We start from the raw sequence: 21,812 nt of genomic DNA on the forward strand, positions 1-21,812 counted from the left end.
TTGATCAATAATACAAGGAGGATTTTTAAAAGTATAACCATACTCTCTGTGATTTACAAATCACCAGCTACTTTTTCACATGCACTCATGATCATTTTAGGTAGAAGCTGTTAAGTGTTTATTATACACATGAGGAAACTGAGGCCTCTATAGTTTCCCAAGATCTTATAAATGGGTGAAATAATGAAACTTGGTACTTAGATCCTCTGGGTCCCAATTTGGTGAACGCCCCAACCCGCCTCCACCCCCCACTGGTCATTCTACCTCTGAATCAGAGACATGCTGTTATGGGAGATCTCACAAGATAACTCACAAAGTATTCAAAATAAAAGTATTTAAAAAGAGCTTTATTAGAGCTTGGACTGTATTTGTTCCTAATTCACCATTAACATGTGACTTGGGCTAGTGACACGACCTTTCTAACCTTCAGTTTCTTTATCTGTAAATAACATCAATTGGGACCACAACGCCTGCTCTATGTAGTTAGTAGTCCTTCAGCAGAATTAAATGGATTAATTCATGCGGAAATAGTGCCGGATACATTGTAAGTATTCCTATAATAATGTTACAACAATTCATTTGTTTTGCGTTTAGAACCAAACTTAATGCATGAAAATGGTTGGAGACACACATATAAATATGTTTCTTTCTTTTCCTTCTGGGAGGTCATGCAGGGTTGACAATTTCTTATATTTAAGCAGCTCTTAGAGGAGCACACAAAACATGTAAGATAAAAGCATGGGCTCTGAGAAATTACATTTCAGAAGATTTAAAACCCAACTACCAAAAGGAAGTTACCTCTCAGGTTTTCTTTCCTTGTTAACTTAATCAGAGATCAAAACAATAGTAGCTGGACATTTAAGATAAAGTTAATGGCATCTTCCTAAAAACGTTAATTATGTTAAACCTCCGGGATGTCATTAAGAATTTAGGAATGAAGATGCTATTATTGTTAAGTAATCTGATTGTCGTGAGCTAGGAGAGCCCTGTAGCTGGAGTTACTTTGATTGCTTAAACAGACCATGATACCAGTAAGATGAAGGTCGTGTTTCTGTGGCTCGCTGTAAACTGCCCAGTCTTGCTGGGGAAAACACACAGGAAGCTGTATTCTGTGTCTGAAGGCTCAGTGGCATTGTCTTCACGGACCAGGAATGGTTTTAACGAATTGTTCTATTCAATAAAACAGAAGTTTAGCATATGATAGGTGCACTGTTGGTACGAACACTCCTACCTTACACATGTCGTCTCCAGGGCAGCCTTGGGTCACGTTGACGAGAACAGGGTTGAGAGATGCATCATTATCTGTTGAATTGGGGAAGAATTCCAGGTTCTGACTGTTCAGTCTTACATCTTGGATACAGCCTTTGAAAAACCCGCCGTTGAGCTGGGTCTCTTGCCTGTCAGGCAGGCCACCCAGGTAGACCACATCTCCCCTTTGGATCTTCCAGGCGGGAGCAGCAATAAATCCCAGGCTTTGCGAGGACTGATAGAGCTCAATTTTGCCTGGCTCGATTCCCAGAGACACCGAGTGGACATGTCCGTCACTGATGGCAAACTTCCCGGCCAACCCGGGGGAGCCTGGAGCCAGCATGGCCAGCCTTCCGTGCTCTATCCAGACGCGGACCTGTCGCCGGGCGCCGCTCTGCAAAGCCAGAAGCAGGCCCGACGGCCGGCGCGTGCGGACGAGCATGGAAAAGCTGACGTTCTCCATGTTGCTTTCCTCAAGCGGGAAGGCAGCGTACCCCGTGGAGCCCTCGTGGCCGAATCTGCCCGCGACGTGCTCTTCCGTGGCAACATAGAGGAGGAGGAGGAAAAAAAAAAGAAACATCTTGAGACTCTGAAGTAAGAAGGGAACAGAAGATGAATATTTTGTATACACATGTGAAAATTTTGCACACACACACACACAGTTGTACATACTTTCTAAACTTCAAGGCAGGCTTATTCTATAGAGCAGGGGTCCTCAAACTTTTCAAACAGGGGGGCCAGTTCTCTGTCCCTCAGACCGTTGGAGGGCCGGACCATAGTTTAAAAAAAAAAAAAAACTATGAACAAATTCCTATGCACACTGCACATATCTTGCCTTGAAGTTAAAAAACAAGCGGGCAAAAGCACCCGCGTGTGGCCCGCGGGCCGTAGTTTGAGGACGCCTGCTATACAGTAATGATTTGGCCCCATTTTCTGATCTTCCGAGTACATCCCTCAAATAACTACATTTTGGTTTATAATTTAGAGAAGAGTCCCAGTGATTAAAAAAGAGACAAAGAAGACCTCTGCACTGATGAACTGAAGAACCTCCCCTTCTCGGCCCCCAAATGCCGGGGCCTAACGGTGGAACGTCAGTGCTCTAACTTGGTGGAAGGAATTTCAGGGCAAAGCACTTCACCTAACATCTGTAAGCAGACGGTTCAGGCAGTCGTAACCTCTGCAATTTGAAGGCATGCTGAAACAAACCTGTCATTAAACTTGATTTACTCTTTGCAAAGAACAGAAATCAAGAATTAGATGATCATATCCTCTTTGGGTATAATTTTTTCCTACGTATTTTTAGTTGGCCAATTAATTTCTTTCTATTTATAGTAGAGACGGGGTCTCGCTCATACTCAGGCTGGTCTCTAACTCCTGACCTTGAGCGATCCACCCACCTTAGCCTCCCAGAGTGCTAGGATTACAGGTGTGAGCCACCGTGCACGGCCTAGATGATTTTTTTTTTTAAAGATCAACTTTAGAATATTGGAAATGCCTCTGTCTTTTGTGTTTGCTCATCCAGCTCGATCCTCTGTCCAGTCTGATTGGTCATTGCGATGTGTCCCATGGTTGGGAAGCATTGAGCCAAAATCATGAATTGGGTCAAGTCTGCCTTTGTGCTTTAGTATGTCTCCTCCCTACGGAATATACACGTACGATGGCAGGAAGACTTCACCCTCCCATTGCTGCTTTGAAGCATCATTTGTAATGGGAACAAATTCTCCAGAAACATTCTGAGGTGTTACGAAAAAACATATAATTTCCCTTAAATTTTATACCAAGAATTTTCAGAAAGAAAAAAATTTTACAGAACTCCCTCCCTATAATCTTTTGAAGCCAAACATTTTCATGAGCAGTTTCGAATTGTGTAGGGGGAAAGAAGCTGAGAGAAAGCAGAGGGAAGGGTCACCCATTCAGGACCTTGGCTTAAAAAGTTCATGATTTTCCAAGTTGGAAAAAAATAAACTAAAGAAAAAAACCAGAGCCCACTGCCCTGGCATCGCCTGAACCTATTCACCAGGACAGTTCAGCCTCACCGAGGCCAGTATTGACCTCACGGGTCACTGCGCCCGGAAGCCGGTCAAAATGAGCCGGCATCTGTTTGTTATTTTGTATATGTAGTAAAAATATTGCCTCAGGTCAATTAAATTTTTCTTCAAAAAGTGAACATGGCCTGAGCATGATTTCCCCCTTTTCTCCTTTTAAAAAAAACCACAACACAACTTGCCATTCCATGTAAAATATTACATGGAGCTAGGAGATGCCATACCTCATCCTCAAACAGGTCCCTGATTTGTAACGAATACTGTGGTCGGGAGGAAACCCCTGAGTAGTTTCTAATAATTCTTAGCCATTTGAACAAGGCGTAGGGTATAGGCCGAGACTGGTTTTAATTTTGCTTCATATAAAGCAGGGAAGAGTATTTACCAGATGTTGTCCCCCTTCAAGGGACTCTCAAGTCTTGGGGCAAATTACAGCTGCACTTCAAAGCAGTCTGTTACAATTACCTCTCTGACTTTTTTAATGCATGATAATAATAATAATAAAAAGAAACAGGTATGTATTGATCACCATCAACAGCAATCCTTGGAACCACGTTGGAAGTTAAGGATTTTGAAATACTTTTCAAACGGTGATTTGCTAGAGAAACTTGATCAATTCGTTTACGGCATCTACCAAGTTTTACTGCTGTTACTTCCACGTTTCCTTCCTTTCTTTATTTTTTTCCCCCTTTAAGATGCCTAAGTAGACTATCTGTTTTCTCCAAAGCCACCCTAGGAAACATGCCTTTGAATAAAACTGGCGTTTTCATAAAAGCGCTAAATTTAAGTAGGACTTTGGAGCAAGTGTGAATTGCCTAGAAAAGAGAGCAAGGGAGTGAACATTTACCGAGAATTTACAGTGCGCAGATATCTTGCTCGTACGTGGTGGCATCGACAAGTTTGGTGTCTAAAAGTCCTTTTTTTGTTCCCCCCAAAAGAATTCTCTTTCAGCTCAGATTTAGGACACATTTCTGATGTGCAACCAACGGTTACATTGTAAGGGCGTTTTGCAAACGTCAAGGCGAAAACGCGTTTGGAAAGGAGCTCTCTGCTTATTGTTTCACCTCTCTGTAGAAGCGAAACTCTGCTGCCAGAGGCATCATCCACTCGGAATCAGTGAGCGCACATCACCGCCCTCTTCCTTTCTGTCTCCTCCCGTCCCGGGCACCCGGCACACAAGCCCTGCAGGACCTCAGCGCGGGCAGAGGCAGCCCCGGCCGTTTCCGCGGCGACCGCCCCGCTGCTCTGGGGATGGCACTGCAGGTCCCCGCACCTACCTGCCAGGCAGCCGGGGCCGGCGTGGGGCGGGTCGCAGTCACACAGGCGGCCCGGCTCCAGGTGGGCGCAGTGGCCCCTGCCCCCGCAAGGCTGGCCGTGGCACGGTCCCCTCCTGGCACAGCCTGCCCCGACGTTCAGCGACCAGCCGGGCGACACGCTCTCCAGGGTGACGCGATGCCCGTCGATGGTGACGTCTTGGAGGCAGCCCTCGAACGGAGGTGCGGGTGGCACATCGTCCGCGCCAAGCAGAGCAACGCCGAGGCTAGCCATCCCCGCGGGAAAACCACCCAGAAAGGAGCTCCGGAACGCACAGGTCACCTGGCCGCCTGCGAACGGAGAAGGGGCCTGGGCGACGCAGCCCTCCTCACAGGCGCCGCCGGTCAGGCTCAGGGTCACCGTCTCTGCAAACGCCACCTCCACGGCGTGCCACTCCCCGTCGCTGGTGTCCCGGGGGACGGACAGGAGCACGCCCGGCCCGTCCCGGACCCGGGCCGACAGGTGCAGGCGGCCACCCAGCAGCTCCAGCTTCACGGACGCGTCCCCGTCGCCCCGGAAAAGCAGGAGTGTGTCTGGCCGGTCCGTCTGGAAGCGCAGGGCCACGTGGCACGCCTGGCCCCGGGCGGGGGCCGCCGCAGGGCCGCTGGCCACCCGCAGGAAGCCATGGCCCGAGAAGGCCAGCGTGGTGACGGCTTCGCACACGGGCCCGGCGTGGCCGGGTGGGCACAGGCAGCGGAACCCGTGCCGGCCGTCGCGCAGGTGGGGCACGCACGTCCCCTGGTGCAGACACGGGTGGTGGGCGCAGCCCAGGAGCACGTCGGAGCAGTCCCTCCCTCCGTAGAACGTTCCGGAAGGGCCGTCCAAGGGGCAGCGGCAGGTGTAGCCCCCGGGCAGGTTCTCACAGGTGCCCCCGTTCCGGCAAGGGTGTGAGGAGCATTCGTCGATGTCTTCTTCGCAGTGGATTCCTGGGAAATGACAAAAAAATATATATATAGGTGAAAGTTACACACATTCAAACCAGACACAGGGGTTTCGCGGAATTCCCGCCTATAATCTTGCGGAAGTGCGGAGCCCGCCCAGGCCACAGCCGGGATGCAGGGAACCGCATCGGTTACTCAGGAAACCAAGATCGGTTACGCCGCCCCACAAACGCCGCGAAGACAAACCCGCAGTCACGGCAGCCTTTGAATTCTGCCTCCAGAAACAGATAATTTGCCAAATTCAGTCTTTTACTCCAGCTACTGTTGCCAAACACGCGAGACAGTGAATGCCATGAAAATGAAAACGGTTGCCACTAGTGAGGCTGGGCACAAAACGATGCATCTGGGGACTCAGTTTCCCTGATACCGTTCTCCTGTCCCGGGAGGCAGACTTCACTCCGTCCTGTTTGGAAACAGCGATTTGGCCTCCTGTCTTCTCCGCACCTCCCCGTAGCTCCTGGGACCGAAGTTTGCCGGATACACAGACAGTCTGGAAACTCCCACCAGGGAGGATTTCTCAATATGCTTCACCAGGAAAGGTTTTCCTTGCTTCTGGGTAGAGTCCCCAGACTTTTCTGCTCACTCCTGCATAAGAGTGCCATGATCACTTTTAGAAAACCCACAGTAGGCCGGGTGCGGTGGCTCACACCTATAATCCTAGCACTCTGGGAGGTCGAGGCAGGAGGATCGCTCAAGCTCAGGAGTTCAAGACCAGCCTGAGCAAGAGCGAGACCCCGTCTCTACTATAAATAGACCTCGGGGTGCGTGCACCTTGACCTGGAGTCAGAGGGGACCTCAGGGTGCATGCACCTTGACCTGCAGTCAGAGGGGACCTCAGGGTGCATGCACCTTGACCTGCCATCGGAGGGGGCACATTCACTCTGCAGCTCAGCATCAATTCTTTCACCCTCCGTCCTGCCGCCTCAGGTCAAGAGTCAGCCTTTCATCTGCAGAGTCCTCAGGCAGGTGGAGAATCTAGTCTGAGCTGCCCATTCCTCCCCACCCCCAAGTGTGGGTGACACTGGGGGTTCTTTGAGCTCCTCTCACTCTGCCTGGGAGCTCCGAGAACAGCTTCCAACCCTAAATCCCACGGGAAGGGGCACAGCGGCGAGTCTCTTCATAGGACAATGCCCTCGAATTGCCTCTCGAGAACTGTCACCAACCCTGGAAATGAAGAGAAGCCTGAGAGGCCCATGCAGTTTGACGTTCTGCATGTTGGTCCCTCTCATAATTCCCAGTGGTAACTGGCAGCGACCACACTGCGACCCCCTAGCTGAGACTTCAATGCGCCGTCCCCTCACATCTGCAGAGCGCCCGTTCCGAGACCGACTCCCAGAGCGAGCTGCAGAAGATACCAAGCAGAAGACGCCGACCTGGCCTCAGCAGGTCGGCCGTATAGTGAAATGACAAAACGCACACTTATGGAAACACATTGTCCGCGGTGGCTCACGCCTCTAATCCTAGCACTCTGGGAGGCCGAGGTGGGAGGATCGCTCAAGGTCAGGAGTTCGAAACCAGCCTGAGCTAGTGTGAGACCCTGTATCTACTATAAATAGAAAGAAATTAATTGGCCAACTAATATATATAGAAAAAAATCAGCTGGGCATGGTGGTGCATGCCTGTAGTCCCAGCTACTCGGGAGGCTGAGGCAGGAGGATCGCTTGAGCCCAGGAGTTTGAGGTTGCTGTGAGCGAGGCTGACGCCACGGCATTCACTCTAGCCTGGGCAACAGAGTGAGACTCTGTCTCAAAAAATCAATTGTCCAGGGCAGGTTCCCAGTGGATGTGGATAACAAGTGAGAATCTAAGCGCAGGCAACGTGAGAGCATGTTTGGAGACGTTTTAGGGAAAAGGCTTTGAATGGTAAATAACACTAAATCTTTAGATGTGAAAACTATGAATTAAGTCAAACAAGCAGATACTGACTGTGTATCTGCAAGTCACAGTCAATATCTGTGACTTGCAGATACTGTGCAAGATGTGGTGGGTAGCATGGCATATTAACTAGTCCCTGCCCTCAGTGAGTTTAATAGAAAAGTAAGACAAATTTGTGAAAAAGCAGACGATAGTGAAAGTCAAGATAACACTGAAGAGACACCACTAGGCAGCATATAAAGTATTCTGAGTTAATTGTATCGTCAATAGCTGCTGCAGAACCTGGAGAAAAGTATCTCTTGAGGCTGGGCTGGGAAGGTTTCCATGGAGCTGGGACTTAATATACAATTGCAAGTACCAATCAGATTAACAAAGTCGTCATTGTATGTGAAAGTGAGCGAATAAGCAAAATACTCCTCAACAATGAGTTTGCCAATCCGATCAGCACGGAGGATTCATGTAGAAAAACCAACTCAGAAAGGTTATATTTGGTTAGCCAGACTGGAGAAGGTCTGGGAACTCAAGATTTTTATTGTTTTCTTTTATTTTTACTCATTTACTGATTAATTGTCTGGCAGTGGCTAATCACAGGTAACTGTTGAACAGAAGACCCACATGGTCTCTCCTGAGGACCCATTTCCCAGGGAAATGTAACACGGAACGAAGTGAGAAGAAACTAAAGACAGGAAGACCAGCCAGGCAGCTACTAAGACTACTGTGGTCTGAAATTGGATGTTTATTTCTTCAAAATGTACAGGACTCTTTCATTTCTCCCTGATGAGCACATAAGTGCAGATGGTAGTTAGTGTCTTCTTGACTGTTGCTGACTGTATTTTTTCTGATAATTGCTAATGTTTCTGAATTTGATCTTTCATAAAATAGCTACCAATAATTTGATTATGTATTTCCTTTAAATATAAACAGAGAAACTAGTTTTAAATTTTTATCATCTTTTAACAAAAAAAGAAAAATAGAGAGGAGAGAAAGCCTGCATTAGGGTTAATGGTCTGAAGAACAATAAAAAGAACTAGGTATGAAAAGGAGAATGACAAATAGTGATTTATGCCTTTACCTCATTTAAAATCAATTCTATTGACATCTGCAATGTAAAATAAGGTCAGACGTAGTCATTTGATGAACCCAGAAAACTAAAAGTGGGAAAAAGATCAAAATTTCTTTTATTGGTTATTTGACTAGCTGGGCAAAGAACAATATCTGCTGTCAATCAAGATAAAAAGATTAGGCGATATTTATGGGATTATCTGGGCCATTCAGTCTTCTTAATTGGGTATTTTAGTTAACTATGAATTGATTGTTTATGTCCAGATATTTATAGTATGGGGTGGATTACTTGAAGCTTATTGTTATTCTATGTGAGGTCCATTCATTTAATTAATTAAAAGCTGTCATTTCATTTTATTTTTCTAAAATTCTTTTAGTTTAGCATTTGACTCTATAATAATACTGTATTTTAAAAATAATCATAACAGGAAAAATTTCTACTATCTAGTATATCTCTTATTTTCATCAGAATAAATTAAATTAATGGATAAAAAAGATATCGGCTTTAGGTTTAATATACATATAATTGGATATGGAGATGATTTTGCCATAATTCTCACTTCCTTGAAAGTCATGGTTAATGAAATAGCCAGTAGAAAGTTACCTCTACAAAGACTTATACACAAATAAGTTCTAGCTTGATCTGTTTTAACTGACCTAAACTTTTTCTATTTTAATAGATAGAAATCCAAGAAGACATTATGTAAGACCAAGGGTTCCATGCGTAAGTACATCCACTTTTCCCTACCCGAGAAAGTTCTGATTTTCATTGGATAGTAATATCTGTCATAGCATTAAACATTGGTTGCTAAATACACATCTCAAAAACTCTAATGATGGTACAAATTAGCTTACATAAGTAATAAGGAAAGAGGGAGTTACCTATGAGCATGGCCACGAATATCTGAAAACCATGTGTCCTGGCGCCAAACATTTTCTGTAGAAGAGTAAGATCCCTCCAAACACCTAGTAGGTCAACAGAATGCGTTTCTGATTATGTTGTACCATTTCCGAAGCTGTGGGCTTGTTCTTCAATGTCACCTTCTTCCTTTCAGGTAGAGAGTACGGGGAGCCAGTTTGGACTCATTTCCCCCAAGCTGGATCAGCAGGGCTTAGGGTAAGACTCATCTGTGCTGCTGACCAGGCAGGCCTGTTGTATTCTTAGATCCCTCCCTGCTTAACCCATGTGCCTCCTCCCAAGTCACGCTAACGGACGTTCACGCTATTGTCATGGGATCCCAACACAGACTGGCATTCTGGGCAACTTCTATTACAGAAAACTAGGATTTGCTTTGATTTTTCTCCCCTACAATGGAAATGCTGTTTTTTTGTTTTGGTTTTCATTTTTTTTTCTTTCTGTTTTGCTTTTGAAATGTGGTTATGAAATAAATATAAGGCAACTTCAAACCTATTAGATATCTATGCACGGAATGGAAAGGAGAGTATAATTAAGAAAAAAGAAAAAGGAGCAGGGGCTTTTATCCATTGAGATTGAGGCAAGAGTTCCTTGCCTGGTGCTCTCAGACTTAAATCCTACCCCGTATGAAAAAATAACTATGCTCTAGTTTTAGATCCGACGGCATTTGATTTTGTACAACAGAATCATTTGAATGTGTGAGGTGCTTGAGATATACTTAGAGTAAGTGGTACTCGACGGGTTTTTTTTTGAACATCTTTTGAAAAGGGGGAACCTCATGATCTGTAGAGGTCTCATGAGGCAGTGCAGGCTGGGAGGTCACTAAGCCCTCCCCAACTCTTGCAGCGCCTAAAATTCCTACCGCTAGAGCAATTTCCCTAGGTTGAGACCTTGTCTCTCAGAAGCCTCAGAAGAGATACGAATGTTACCTGAGAGGGGAGCAACTGCACCCCGGGGCAGGTGTTAGCGCCCTCTCACAGAGCAGTATGAGAACTTGAACACCTGCAAGCAACCGAGGTCAGACTGAAGGAAGAAGTCAATCCACAGGACTAGGTGGTGAGGGGGAATATGAGAGGCACCATATCCAGAGCCCCGATCAATGGATCAGCGTGGAGAGAAGTTTCTAGCAGTCCCCAGGGAGCCAGAGTAATGAAGCAGAGTAAACACGGACTAGGACTCAGACTAGCAGTCCCCAGCTTTGATACGAGGCTGTGACAACTTGGGCAAATTGGCTAATTTCTATGTCTATAAAGCGAACATAATACAAAGGCTAGTGAACAACTATTTTTGTTCTGACGAAATGAGATAACTATAAATGCTCCGCGCATACCAGTCCTTCAGAGTAGTTTCAGTGACTTTTGTGGGCTGCATAAGTGAACTCTTGGACACAGATTACTCGGATAAAAATATAGAAGGCATTCCGGCGGGCGCGGTGGCTCACACCTGTAATCCTAGCACTCTGGGAGGCCCAGGCGGGAGGATTGTTCAAGGTCAGGAGTTCGAGACCAGCCTGAGCAAGAGCAAGACCCTGTCTCTACTAAAAATAGAAAGAAATTAATTGGCCAACTAAAAATATATATGGAAAAAATTAGCCAGGCAAGGTGGCACATGCCTGTGGTCCCAGCTACTCGGGAGGCTGAGGCAGGAGGATTGCTTGAGCCCAGGAGTTGGAGGTTGCTATGAGCTAGGCTGACGCCACGGCACTCTAGCCCGGTCAAGAGAGTACGACTCTGTCTTAAAAAAAAAATATATATATATATTAAAAAATATAAAAAATATATAAAACATATATATTTATATATAATAAATATAAAAATATATAATATATAAAATATATATATAAATATATGGCATTCTTATCAAATTGATGTGAGCCTGTAGAAGGCCATGACTACTGTGAAGCAGAAATACAGTTGCTGACCTGGTAGTCATTCCCCAACACGCCTTCCCACTTCCCTACAGGTAGAACACGCCTCCCACCATGAAAAACGCAGGTGACGAACATATTCAGATGCTGACACTCAACCAGGTGGTGGTTGGTACCCAGTTTGCCTAACTCCTGTGATGAGACCTTTTGTTTCTCTATAATACGCTGCCTTCAAGGAAAATAATATGATGATCTGGCATAAAATGATATAAAAAAGCACAGCAGTGTGGAGATAATTGAAAATATGTGCAAAATCAATAAGCAGCATAGGACAATCATCAATAACAGAAGTTATCAATAAGATAAACTGTGTGCAATATTTTTTAACCAGAAATACAATAAAATGATATAATATACTTCTGAAATATTTTAATGTGAAATGATTAAAATAAAACAATTTTTCCTACTACAAGAATTATAAAAATGTATTAATGTCAAAAGCTCTTTTATCTGGGGCACCTCCAAACTTAATGATTTCAGAAAAGCGTGGTGTTACTTTTGGTAATTTATTTTATTTTGTATATTAAGATTGTGAATACGCACAGCATAAAGCATGGGATTGTTTCTTCAGGATCCATTCTTTTGCTCTACTTTATTATTATTATTATTATTGGTGTTTGGTTTTTTTTTTTTTTTTGAGACAGAGTCTCACTCTGTTGCCGGGCTACACTGCTATGGCGTCAGCCTAGCTCACAGCAACCTCAAAATTCTGGGCTCAAGCGATCCTCCTGCCTCAGCCTCCCGAGTAGCTGGGACTACAGGCACGCACCACCATACCTGGCTAATTATATATATATATATATATATATATATATATATATATATATATATATTTAGGTGTCCAGCTAATTTCTTTCTATTTTTTCTTTTCTTTTTTTTTTTAGTAGAGACAGGGTCTCACTCTTGCTCAGGCTGGTATGAAACTCCTGAGCTCAAACGATCCTCCTGCCTCAGCCTCCCAGAGTGCTAGTATTACAGGCGTGAGCCACCGAGCCTGGCCTCTACTTTATTATTACACGATTATAAAGGTACGATGCAAGACATGCATGGGCACACTCTCCAGACCTGATATTTGTTCAGAAACATTTGGTAGCTCAGGTAAAAAATACAGAGCCCGGAGGAAGACCTGATTTGGACTATTGTGCGAAAAGTATTCTGAGATCTTCAAACGACAGACAAAATAGCTGCAAAAAGCTGTGCATTTCAGCTCCACATTTCGCTCGATTTTGCACTTCAAAAGTCGCACTTTTGAAGCCCAGTAGATACAGGTAAGTGATTTTCAGCTATTTTACAGACTAATAACTACAGTGTTGCACATGCTCAACTGTTGTTGACTTCACTTTGAAAAGTAATTTCAGAGAAACTCAACCCACTTCAACCAGAACCATCCTAATTGGCTTTGATCAGTAAATCATCAGAAACCTGCTGTTGCTCAGTCCTTTTTTTCCTTCTTCTTGTCAAAAGTGAGTGATTAAACACTCAAGTTACCGTGAATTACAAAAACCTGCTTTGTATCGGGTTGGATGTGTCGCTAAGCTAAGTAATGTTTGCTTTCTTTCTGCTGTGGTAAGAATCGACTTAATGTTCTTTAGTAGAGCTGTTTGACATGTCTCACAAATTTATTAATATTTTTGTTCTGTACAGCTATGGAAATGTCAAAGGCCAAGTATATTATTGACCTGGTAAGACCTGACATCCCAGGCCCCCTAAAATCTGGCTCTTATTTATCTTCCAGGATGACTTTCCATTGCCCATTACATAAATGGTTGTATTAAAACATATTTTTAGTAGAATAAAAATTAAAACACATCCAAAACTTTCTCTCTCCCTCTCTCTCTCTCTCTCCCTCTCTCCACTTATTCAAAACCCCAATTTTCTTTCAGCTCAGCTACTACTGACCCATACTGAAATGCCTTCCCTTAATAACTCTTACTCATGTTTGTTCTTAAACATCTGGGGCTTACACATACAAAACCCAGCATGCAGGACGTTGTGTGGCTATTTATTGTTTAATGTTTGTGATTTACTTTCCTTAACTGTGTTGTCAGACTTACCAGTGTGAGTTTCTTTTTCTATGTTTGCTTCCTAGCGTGCTGTATTAGATAACACAGCATATGGTCCTATACAATAATACAGTGTTTGGTGTATATCTTGACAGAATGTTTGCGATGCCATCATCAATTCCATAAATTAAAACAAACATGCATTCCTTCTTTGCTCATGCATAAAGAATCTAATGTATGGGAAGACAAATCTAGTCTTTATTCAGCACAAATGTTGCATACCTGGTACTCACAGATGCCTTTGTGAGTATACATTACGGGTCTATAAATTATTTGAAAGTATATGCAATATTTTGTGATTTATTGTTTTTGCATTTTCTGGGGAGACAATTTATAGCATTAGCTCTTTAAAATTTAATATCGTAAGAACCCCTTATTGGGGTGGGGGTGGTTAAAAATGATGACTCTTAGGACACATTCCTAGAAATTCTGACCCTGTGGATCTAGATTGGGCCTAGATATCTGCATTTTTTTTTGACATCTGCATTTTTATAAGCACGCTAGGCAATTCCGATACTGGTGCTCCTTAGACCTGGTCTAAAACTTCAACAAATTTTCAAAGGAGTATTTGATCCAAAAGAGCTCTAAGAAGCTCTGATTGAAGGAAATAAAATTCTTCCAGATATATGAATTGTATCTACCCTTGTAAATATGCCAAATCAGGACAGCTGGCTTTGGGTTGGCATTCAAACTGTCCCTAACCAATAGAAATGACTTTTAGAACAAACAGATTAGCTGACAGAGGTTTCTTGTTAAAAGACTAGAACTACTTCACTAAAACATTTCTTTAAAATTTCTATTAATATTTGGCCAAAACCTGAGGTCCTAACATATTGTGTATCACAACTTAGCTGCCAACTAAATGAGTAGATTTCTTTATCGCCTTCATAAAATAAAAATAATGTGTTAAATATGCAACAAGGAATTTCCCTACACCTTTTTTATTTTTTTTATTTTTGAGACAGAGTGTCGCTCTGTTGCCCAGGCTAGAGTGCGGTGGCGTCAGCCTAGCTCACAGCAACCTCAAACTCCTGGGCTCAAGCGATCCTCCTGCCTCAGCCTCCCGAGTAGCTGGGACTATAGGCATGCACCACTGTGCCTGGCTACTATTTTGTTTCTGTTTTTAGTTGCCCGGCTAATTTTTTTTCTATTTAAGTAGAGATGAGGGTCTCCCCTTTGCTCAGGCTGGTCTCGAACTCCTGACCTCAGGCTCGTAGCATCTCTTTACCTAGTCTCTGGACCATCAGAAACATCCTACTATTTTACACAAGGAGTTGTTTGGCATCAGTTAAAGAACAGCAAGTTCACACAAGCTGTGTGTGCAGAACCCGGGCATGGGCACCAGCGAAGACAGGGTATTGAGTGGAGCATACTTAATGCTCTCCAGGGAGGGCTGGACAGAGAGATCAGGTGTTCCTCAAAGATTTTTTTTTAAAAAAATGGGGGAGAACGGGTGGCAGCAAATATAGAATCACAACTTAAGTTATTTTAATATGGTATTTCTTTCATGTTCCAAGGTGGGACTTTATTTCCAGGTAATCTTCTCTGTTTGTTTCACACGTCTGTAGTGCCTGTAATGCAATATTCTAAGCAACTCACCCGAGCAGTGGACATCCACATGTAACTTTTGACTCCCCAAAACGTAACCACTAATAGTCTGCTGTCGACTGGAAGCCTCACCATTAACATAAACAGTTGATTGACACACGTGCTATATGTTCTATGTATCATATACTATATTCTTGTGACAGAGAGGATGGCTTCAAAAATGGCAAAAATATTTTCTGTCTCTTTAAACATCTTCCACTCCTCTCTGAGAACTAAAACCTGCATCCTGCCTCAGGCCCGTGGTTGGGAGGGGCAGGGTAATATCCTTTTATTCTTTGTGCTGCAGGAGTTGGCTCAGCCCAACCTGGCAGGGGGAGGTCCCGGGTGTGGAGGTCATGGGGTTGTCTTCAGCAGAGACGGGACAATTAGAATCATCAACTGGGCCAGGCGCGGTGGCTCACGCCTGTAATCCTAGCACTCTGGGAGGCCGAGGCGGGCAGATCGCTCAAGGTCAGGAGTTCAAAACCAGCCTGAGCAAGAGCAAGGCCCCGTCCTACTAAAAATAGAAAGTAATTAGTTGGCAAACTAAAACTATATAGAAAAAATTAGCCAAGCATGGTAGCATATACCTGTAGTCCCAGCTACTTGGGAGGCTGAGGCAGGAGGATCGCTTGAGCCCAGGAGTTTGAGGTGAGCTAGGCTGACACCACGGTACTGTAGCCCGGGCAACAGAGTGAGACTTTGTCCCCCCCCCCCAAAAAAAAAAAAAAGAATCACCAACTGCAGTTGAACAGCAATTGCCTGAAGCTGAGAACCCCTCGCCCCCATAAAAGCTCTGTGTTTCTGCTTATTGTTAGGACGATGGCATATTTCAGACAGTGGCCTCCATGCTCCTGTTTTGGTGGCAAAGTAATAAACTTCTCTTTCCTTCTCCTCAAACCACTTGTGCTCGTTCTTCCCATGAGGCCCCGAGGACAAGTGTCAAGCTTTCGGTAACCTTCCGACAATCAAGTAAGCCAGAGGAAACAAAATGTCATTGAGAAAATAATAAGAAAGAGAAAAAATATTTTCTATTCATTCAGTGAAAGTGGGTCATCGCTTGTTGTCTTCACACTGAGAAGGGGAGGAAGAAGAGGAGGGATTGGTCCTGCTGTCTCGGAGTGGCACAGGCAGGATAAAATGGGTGTACAAGTGGAACCATGCACTTCACACCATGTTGTCCAAGGGTCAACTGTATACAATGCCACCCACAACATCATAAATATTGATATTATGGAAATTTTAAGTATGCCTCAGCACTATTTATATACAGTGAGACTTTAAAATTGGTCTTGAGATCATTATTCTAGTTTTTGGGGAAAAAAATGCAGAAGCACCTTATGTGACTATGCATTCAACATATCTTTTATTCTGTTTTCTCAGTGCTTACCGAAATGCATTTTATAAAGCCAAGCAGTTTGGGAAAACTAGAATAAAAGAACAGACGAATGTGACTTAATCTTCATAAAAATTTAATTCTTGCTGATGGAAGTAGAGTTCACAATGGGCAACGATTGCAATAATGTGTACATTTTAAATTGCTTTGGGTGAAAGAAACATGAGCTGTAGTATTAGGTTGAACTATTGGGGCAATACTTTTTTTTGGCAGGAGTTTGATCATTCAAATCCTATAAATCCTTAGTCCTTTTCTAGTAAAATAATAGTATTTTTCCCCGTCGGCTTCACCTCTTAAATAATGACGTTTTTATCCTTTGAAAAAAGGACTCCTTTTCAAGCAATTACTAGTGCTGAGAGTGCTTGGCATGTTCACTTAGGTTTGCAAAGGAAGACTGGAAACAGTCTCGCTGTTATATTTAACTGCAAGTCTTAGCTACTGAGCAACTCTAGCCAGCCTTCCTCCTGTTACGTTGTAGCTGGGCTCTACTGATCCTTATTTGTGGATTTTCCATCCAGCACGCAGTGTAGACTGAGGTCCTGAAGCCATTAACTTAGCAGCAGCAAACCTGACTCTAAGAAACCCTAGTTCATGTAGTCTCCATCACTGCTTCTAGAAAGGAAGACAAACCCCTCAACAAGCAATCCTATTTTTCCATCTTATGTTCATTCCTGTGCCTCTTTTGCATGTGTTTTTTGATTCTAATCGATTTTTTTGTCTCTATTTTTAACTCTATAAAAAAATACCGTTTAATCTGACTTACGGCTCTAAGTACATTTATGTTTTAAAAGAGATACCCAGTCCGATTATCTACTGCAAATTCGGATCCTACACAGTATATGCATTTACACATACATATATTCCCTGGGAAACAGTAAGTACCTTTTCTGTGGACGTTACTTCATCAAGTGCCGGGTTTAAAAGCTGCCTGCGTTTGTAACCCGATCCCTGCTTGGCTACTGCTGAGGCAGGTCCAGACAATGAACTCCCCAAATCTGCACTTGCCCTTTCTCCTTTCGAATAGGGCTAAATTTCCTGGTCCGCTGAAGAGCTGGTGAATTTTGCACATCTTACATTTGATCCATAGTATTTTTAAAGTTATATTTTATTAGTAGTAAAAGTGCTCTGTAGTCACACTGAGTCATTTAAGCGATGCGTCAGAACTCCAGAGTTTGTGAAAACAGTAGTTTCATTAAAAAAAAACAACAACAACAACAATTCATCCTGATTACTTTTCCCCTTTTAGTTCCTTGGGTCCCTTCTTGGGATTCTACAATATTGCCAGCAGAGTTTGGAAAGTGAATACCCAGTCTTGGTACCAGGAGAAATACTTATTAAAACCTGGCTAAACATAGCTTAATAATTCCAAATATCAGTGTAACAATGCATTTGTTTCCATTTGAACTCTTTTCTAAAAAAATTAGGTAGACTTTTAAAAATCCTGCCAATCCCTAAATTGGTATCAGTTATTTTTATATTGTGCTTAAGCATACATTATTCTGTATATTCTCTGAGCAATCTATTTCTTTACTACTCAGAGTATGTTCAACTAAAAAGGGTCGAAATATAAAAATTATGGAAACAGCCGGGCGCGGTGGCTCACGCCTGTAATCCTAGCACTCTGGGAGGCCAAGGCGGGCGGATTGCTCGAGGTCAGGAGTTTGAGACCAGCCTGAGCAAGAGCGAGACCCCGTCTCTACTATAAATAGAAAGAAATTAATTGGCCAAATAACATATATATAAAAAAAACTAGCCGGGCATGGTGGCACATGCCTGTAGTCCCAGCTACTTGGGAGGCTGAGGCAGGAGGATCCCTTGAGCCCAGGAGTTTGAGGTTGCTGTGAGCTAGGCTGATGCCGCGGCACTCACTCTAGCCTGGGCAACAAAGGGAGACTCTGTCTCAAAAAAAAAAAAAAAAAAAATTATGGAAACAAATGATCTGAGTTATCGTCACAGCATCTGCTCTATCCCCAGCAACCCTTTCTCCAGCTGTCTGTAATTACGATCCTGTTGTCCTGGAGGTTTTCTCACCCAGCTGTGCAGACTTTGAGGCCTTAGCTAGACCAAGATATTTTCAGCACTTTTTCTCACTTTCAAGTGGGAAATCATGTGTGTGAGTGTGTGTACTGTGTGTGATAACACATATATGTTATATGTGTGTGTTGGTTTCCTTGCCTTGTCACCAGAGTGAAAAATCAGGAGCTCAGGCTTGGAGGAAGAGGAAGGACAGGAAGGACTTAGGTGCGTGTGATAAGGACCTCTAATTGCATGTGATGAGACGATACCAGGATTCCTTTTCTTTTTTCTTCGAGACAGAGTCTCACTCTGTTGCCCAGGCTAGAGTGAGTGCCGTGGCGTCAGCCTAGCTCACAGCAACCTCCAACTCCTGGGCTCAAGCGATCCTTCTGCCTCAGCCTCCCGGGTAGCTGGGACTACAGGCATACACCAGCTAATGCCCGGCTAATTTTTAATATATATTTTTAGGTGTCCAGCTAATTTCTTTCTATTTTTTAGTAGAGACGGGGTCTCGCTCTTGCTCAGGCTGGTTTCAAACTCGTGACCTTGAGCGATCCTCCTGCCTCGGCCTCCCAGAGTGCCAGGATTACAGGCGTGAGCCACCGCGCCCGGCCACTACCAGAATTCTTAGGTTCCCCCTTCCCCAGGATTCAGGCAGGCACTACCTGACACCAACTCCTGTGCCACTTGTAAGCCCTCTGCTGGCCTCATCCGCAATTTCTCAGTTTCTTGGATACATTTCCCAGAATAAAACCCACCTTTGCACGGGAACCGTCAAGTTTCAGCGGCAAACTCTACAAGGAGATCCACTCTCACACTCAGACCTTCACTCTCTCGGATACTGGCTCCATCCTAGACTTGAACTTGCGTTGTCGCCTGGTACGTATTACCGAGGGAGAGTCTATTGCTTCCTCCTCACATTTTTTTTTTTGTTTGTTTGTTTGAATTCGTGTTTGTTCTACCCACAGTCTGACTCACCGATGGCTCTTAGAAAGCCTTTTAGTTATGGCAACACACTACTGAGACCCGGGTAAGCTCAACTCCAGTAAACAAGAAGTCAGCCACTTGGAAGTCTGTGAAACCCAAGAGTGGAATTTATTATAAAGTTTCGGGATGCGACTATCAAAAGCAAAGGTGCCTGCCAGTCTGTGGAGTTATGGATGGCGTTCGCTTTGCTTGTTATCAGCAAACTACAAGGCAACTACAAACATTTTTTTTCCATTTGAACTTCTTCTGATGTAATCATCTTCCATTACAGTGACAACTTCACAGCAGAAACTTGGTTTGCTTTCTTCACACTCTTCAAAATGATACCATTAAACAACTCTTCTGAAGGGATCAGAAGAAACCACAAGAAATTTATGAGGCTCCGTCTAGCTGTAGACCCCTCGCCCCTCAATCAAAGTGGGTTGAAATTAGCCTGTGGGATCGATAGTTATTATAGGAGGCGGACAGGCCAACAAGGCAAGTGATCTTATACGGTTTCTTTCCTGAGGCTACCACACTAAAAACAAATTTGTTTTCACTCCAACAACCGCTTAAGGGAATTCCAGGGGTGTTCGCTGTTTGATGAATGCCACTGTTGAGGAAGATTGGGAATGCTTCTGACATGCCATAAAAGGAATTGTGTTTTTGGTCTCCGGGTGAATTCTCTTGCTTGTCCTAATTGCGATCCGCACGTGCTTCTCTGTGCTGTAACCTGTGAAATGGTTTCTGCCTGCAACCCTTGCTTGGGGAAATAGTTTCCTGAGAAAGTATTTCAAAAATTCTTAGAATTTTAAAAAATCTTTGCCCCAGAATATATGAATCTGCAATGGATAAGAGACTAAGGTTTATATAACCTTATTACCAAGGCCTGCTATTGTATATTCTTAAAAGCCTCAGGCTAGAAAATGACAGTTTTAACAGGACATATCTCTACCTAAACAGAGATCAATCACCAAGAATCAAGTAGAGACCCCTGGATTATCGTTTCCACGGGAGGAAAAAAGGGAATTAAAAATATTTTGATTTGCTATTTTCTTACATACAAATTACAAAGGTTCACGTCCTTAATTTAAAAATTTCTGAGGCAGGGCGTGGTGGCTCACATCTGTGTTCCCAGCACTTTGGGAGGCTGAGATGGGAGGATCACTTGAGGCCAGGAGTTTGAGATCAGCCTGGGCAACATAGCGAGACCCCGCCTCTATATAAAATTTTTTAAAAATTAGCCAAGCATGGTGGTGTGTGCCTTTAGTCCCAGCTACTCAGGAGTCTGAGGCAGGAGCGTTGCTTAAGCCCAGGAATTTGAGATCACAGTGAGCTATGATCATGCCACTGCACTCCAGTCTGTGGGCCAGAGCTAGACCTGCCTCAAAAAAAAAAAAAAAAAGAGTACAGCAAAAATGTTTGTTGTCTCTTTGGCCATGTGTCTCCTCTAAGCACAGGAGTATTTAATTATTATAACTACAGCTGAATTTCTTTCTTTCTCATTTGTTATTTAAGGCACACAAATGTGTTTATTATGTAGTGACTCAATAACAAAACAAAACTTTAACGGGTATATTTCCCCCACCTCTTCTCTGGGCTCTTCTCCCTACCCTCCTCCAGGAAGCAGATGCTAACACTGTCCCTTCTAAAGATCTCACTTCCTATCTGCAATATCTCTCTTCCCTTTCTTGATATAGGTTGATACTCATGGCTACAGAAAATAAATCTGCAGATATAACTATGGAATCGCCTTTTATAATAATTATAAAATCAATGACAAATGAGTAAGTTACTAGACTAGTAAAACAAGGAAAATGTTCATTCTGATTTTTTTTTTTTTTTTTTTGAGACAGTCTCACTCTGTTGCCCAGGCTAGAGTGAGTGCCGTGGTGTCATCCTAGCTCACAGCAACCTCAAACTCCTGGGCTCCCGCCTCAGCCTCCCGAGTAGCTGGGACTACAGGCATGTGCCACCATGCCCGGCTAATTTTTTCTATATATATATATTTTAGTTGTCCAGTTAATTTCTTTCTCTATTTATAGTAGAGACCGGGTCTCGCTCTTGCTCAGGCTGGCCTCGAACTTCTGACCTCAAGCAATCCTCCCACCTCAGCCTCCCAGAGTGCTAGGATTACAGATGTGAGCCACCGTGCCCGGCTCATTCTGATTTTCTTAAGAGAGCTTAATATTAATATATCCCTAAAAAAAAAAAAGTTTAAACAGAGAATTCAGTAACACTCAACGTAGCAGACTGCTTATTTTCCCTCCTATTTATTCACCCCTTCTTTCATTGTGTGATAGAACTTCCTGAGCTAACCAGGAGCATGTGATAGCCATATAAAGACTGTCAATATAATTCTCCCTTGCAGCTGGTTTTGACCATGTGATTAAATTCTGAGAAATAGAGTATGTGGAAAAATAAAGTCATACAACTTTCAGATCATGCCTTTTTTTTTAT

At 43.6% G+C, this 21,812-nt stretch overlaps 1 protein-coding gene across 1 annotated transcript in view; it reads right to left on the bottom strand.

The window, feature by feature from the left end:
* CRB1 (crumbs cell polarity complex component 1) overlaps window positions 1–21,812 on the bottom strand; it is a 112,393-nt gene that overhangs the window by 14,905 nt on the left and 75,676 nt on the right. Inside the window, exons 6-7 of the mRNA XM_075996990.1 lie at window positions 4,568–5,530; window positions 1,232–1,782 (exon numbers count right to left, since the gene is read on the bottom strand). Coding sequence (XP_075853105.1) covers window positions 1,232–1,782; window positions 4,568–5,530 — 1,514 coding nt within the window. The remainder of the gene's footprint in view (window positions 1–1,231; window positions 1,783–4,567; window positions 5,531–21,812) is intronic.

Source organism: Microcebus murinus, chromosome 23, assembly GCF_040939455.1.
Source record: "Microcebus murinus isolate Inina chromosome 23, M.murinus_Inina_mat1.0, whole genome shotgun sequence".
Taxonomy (NCBI): Eukaryota; Metazoa; Chordata; class Mammalia; order Primates; family Cheirogaleidae; genus Microcebus; species Microcebus murinus.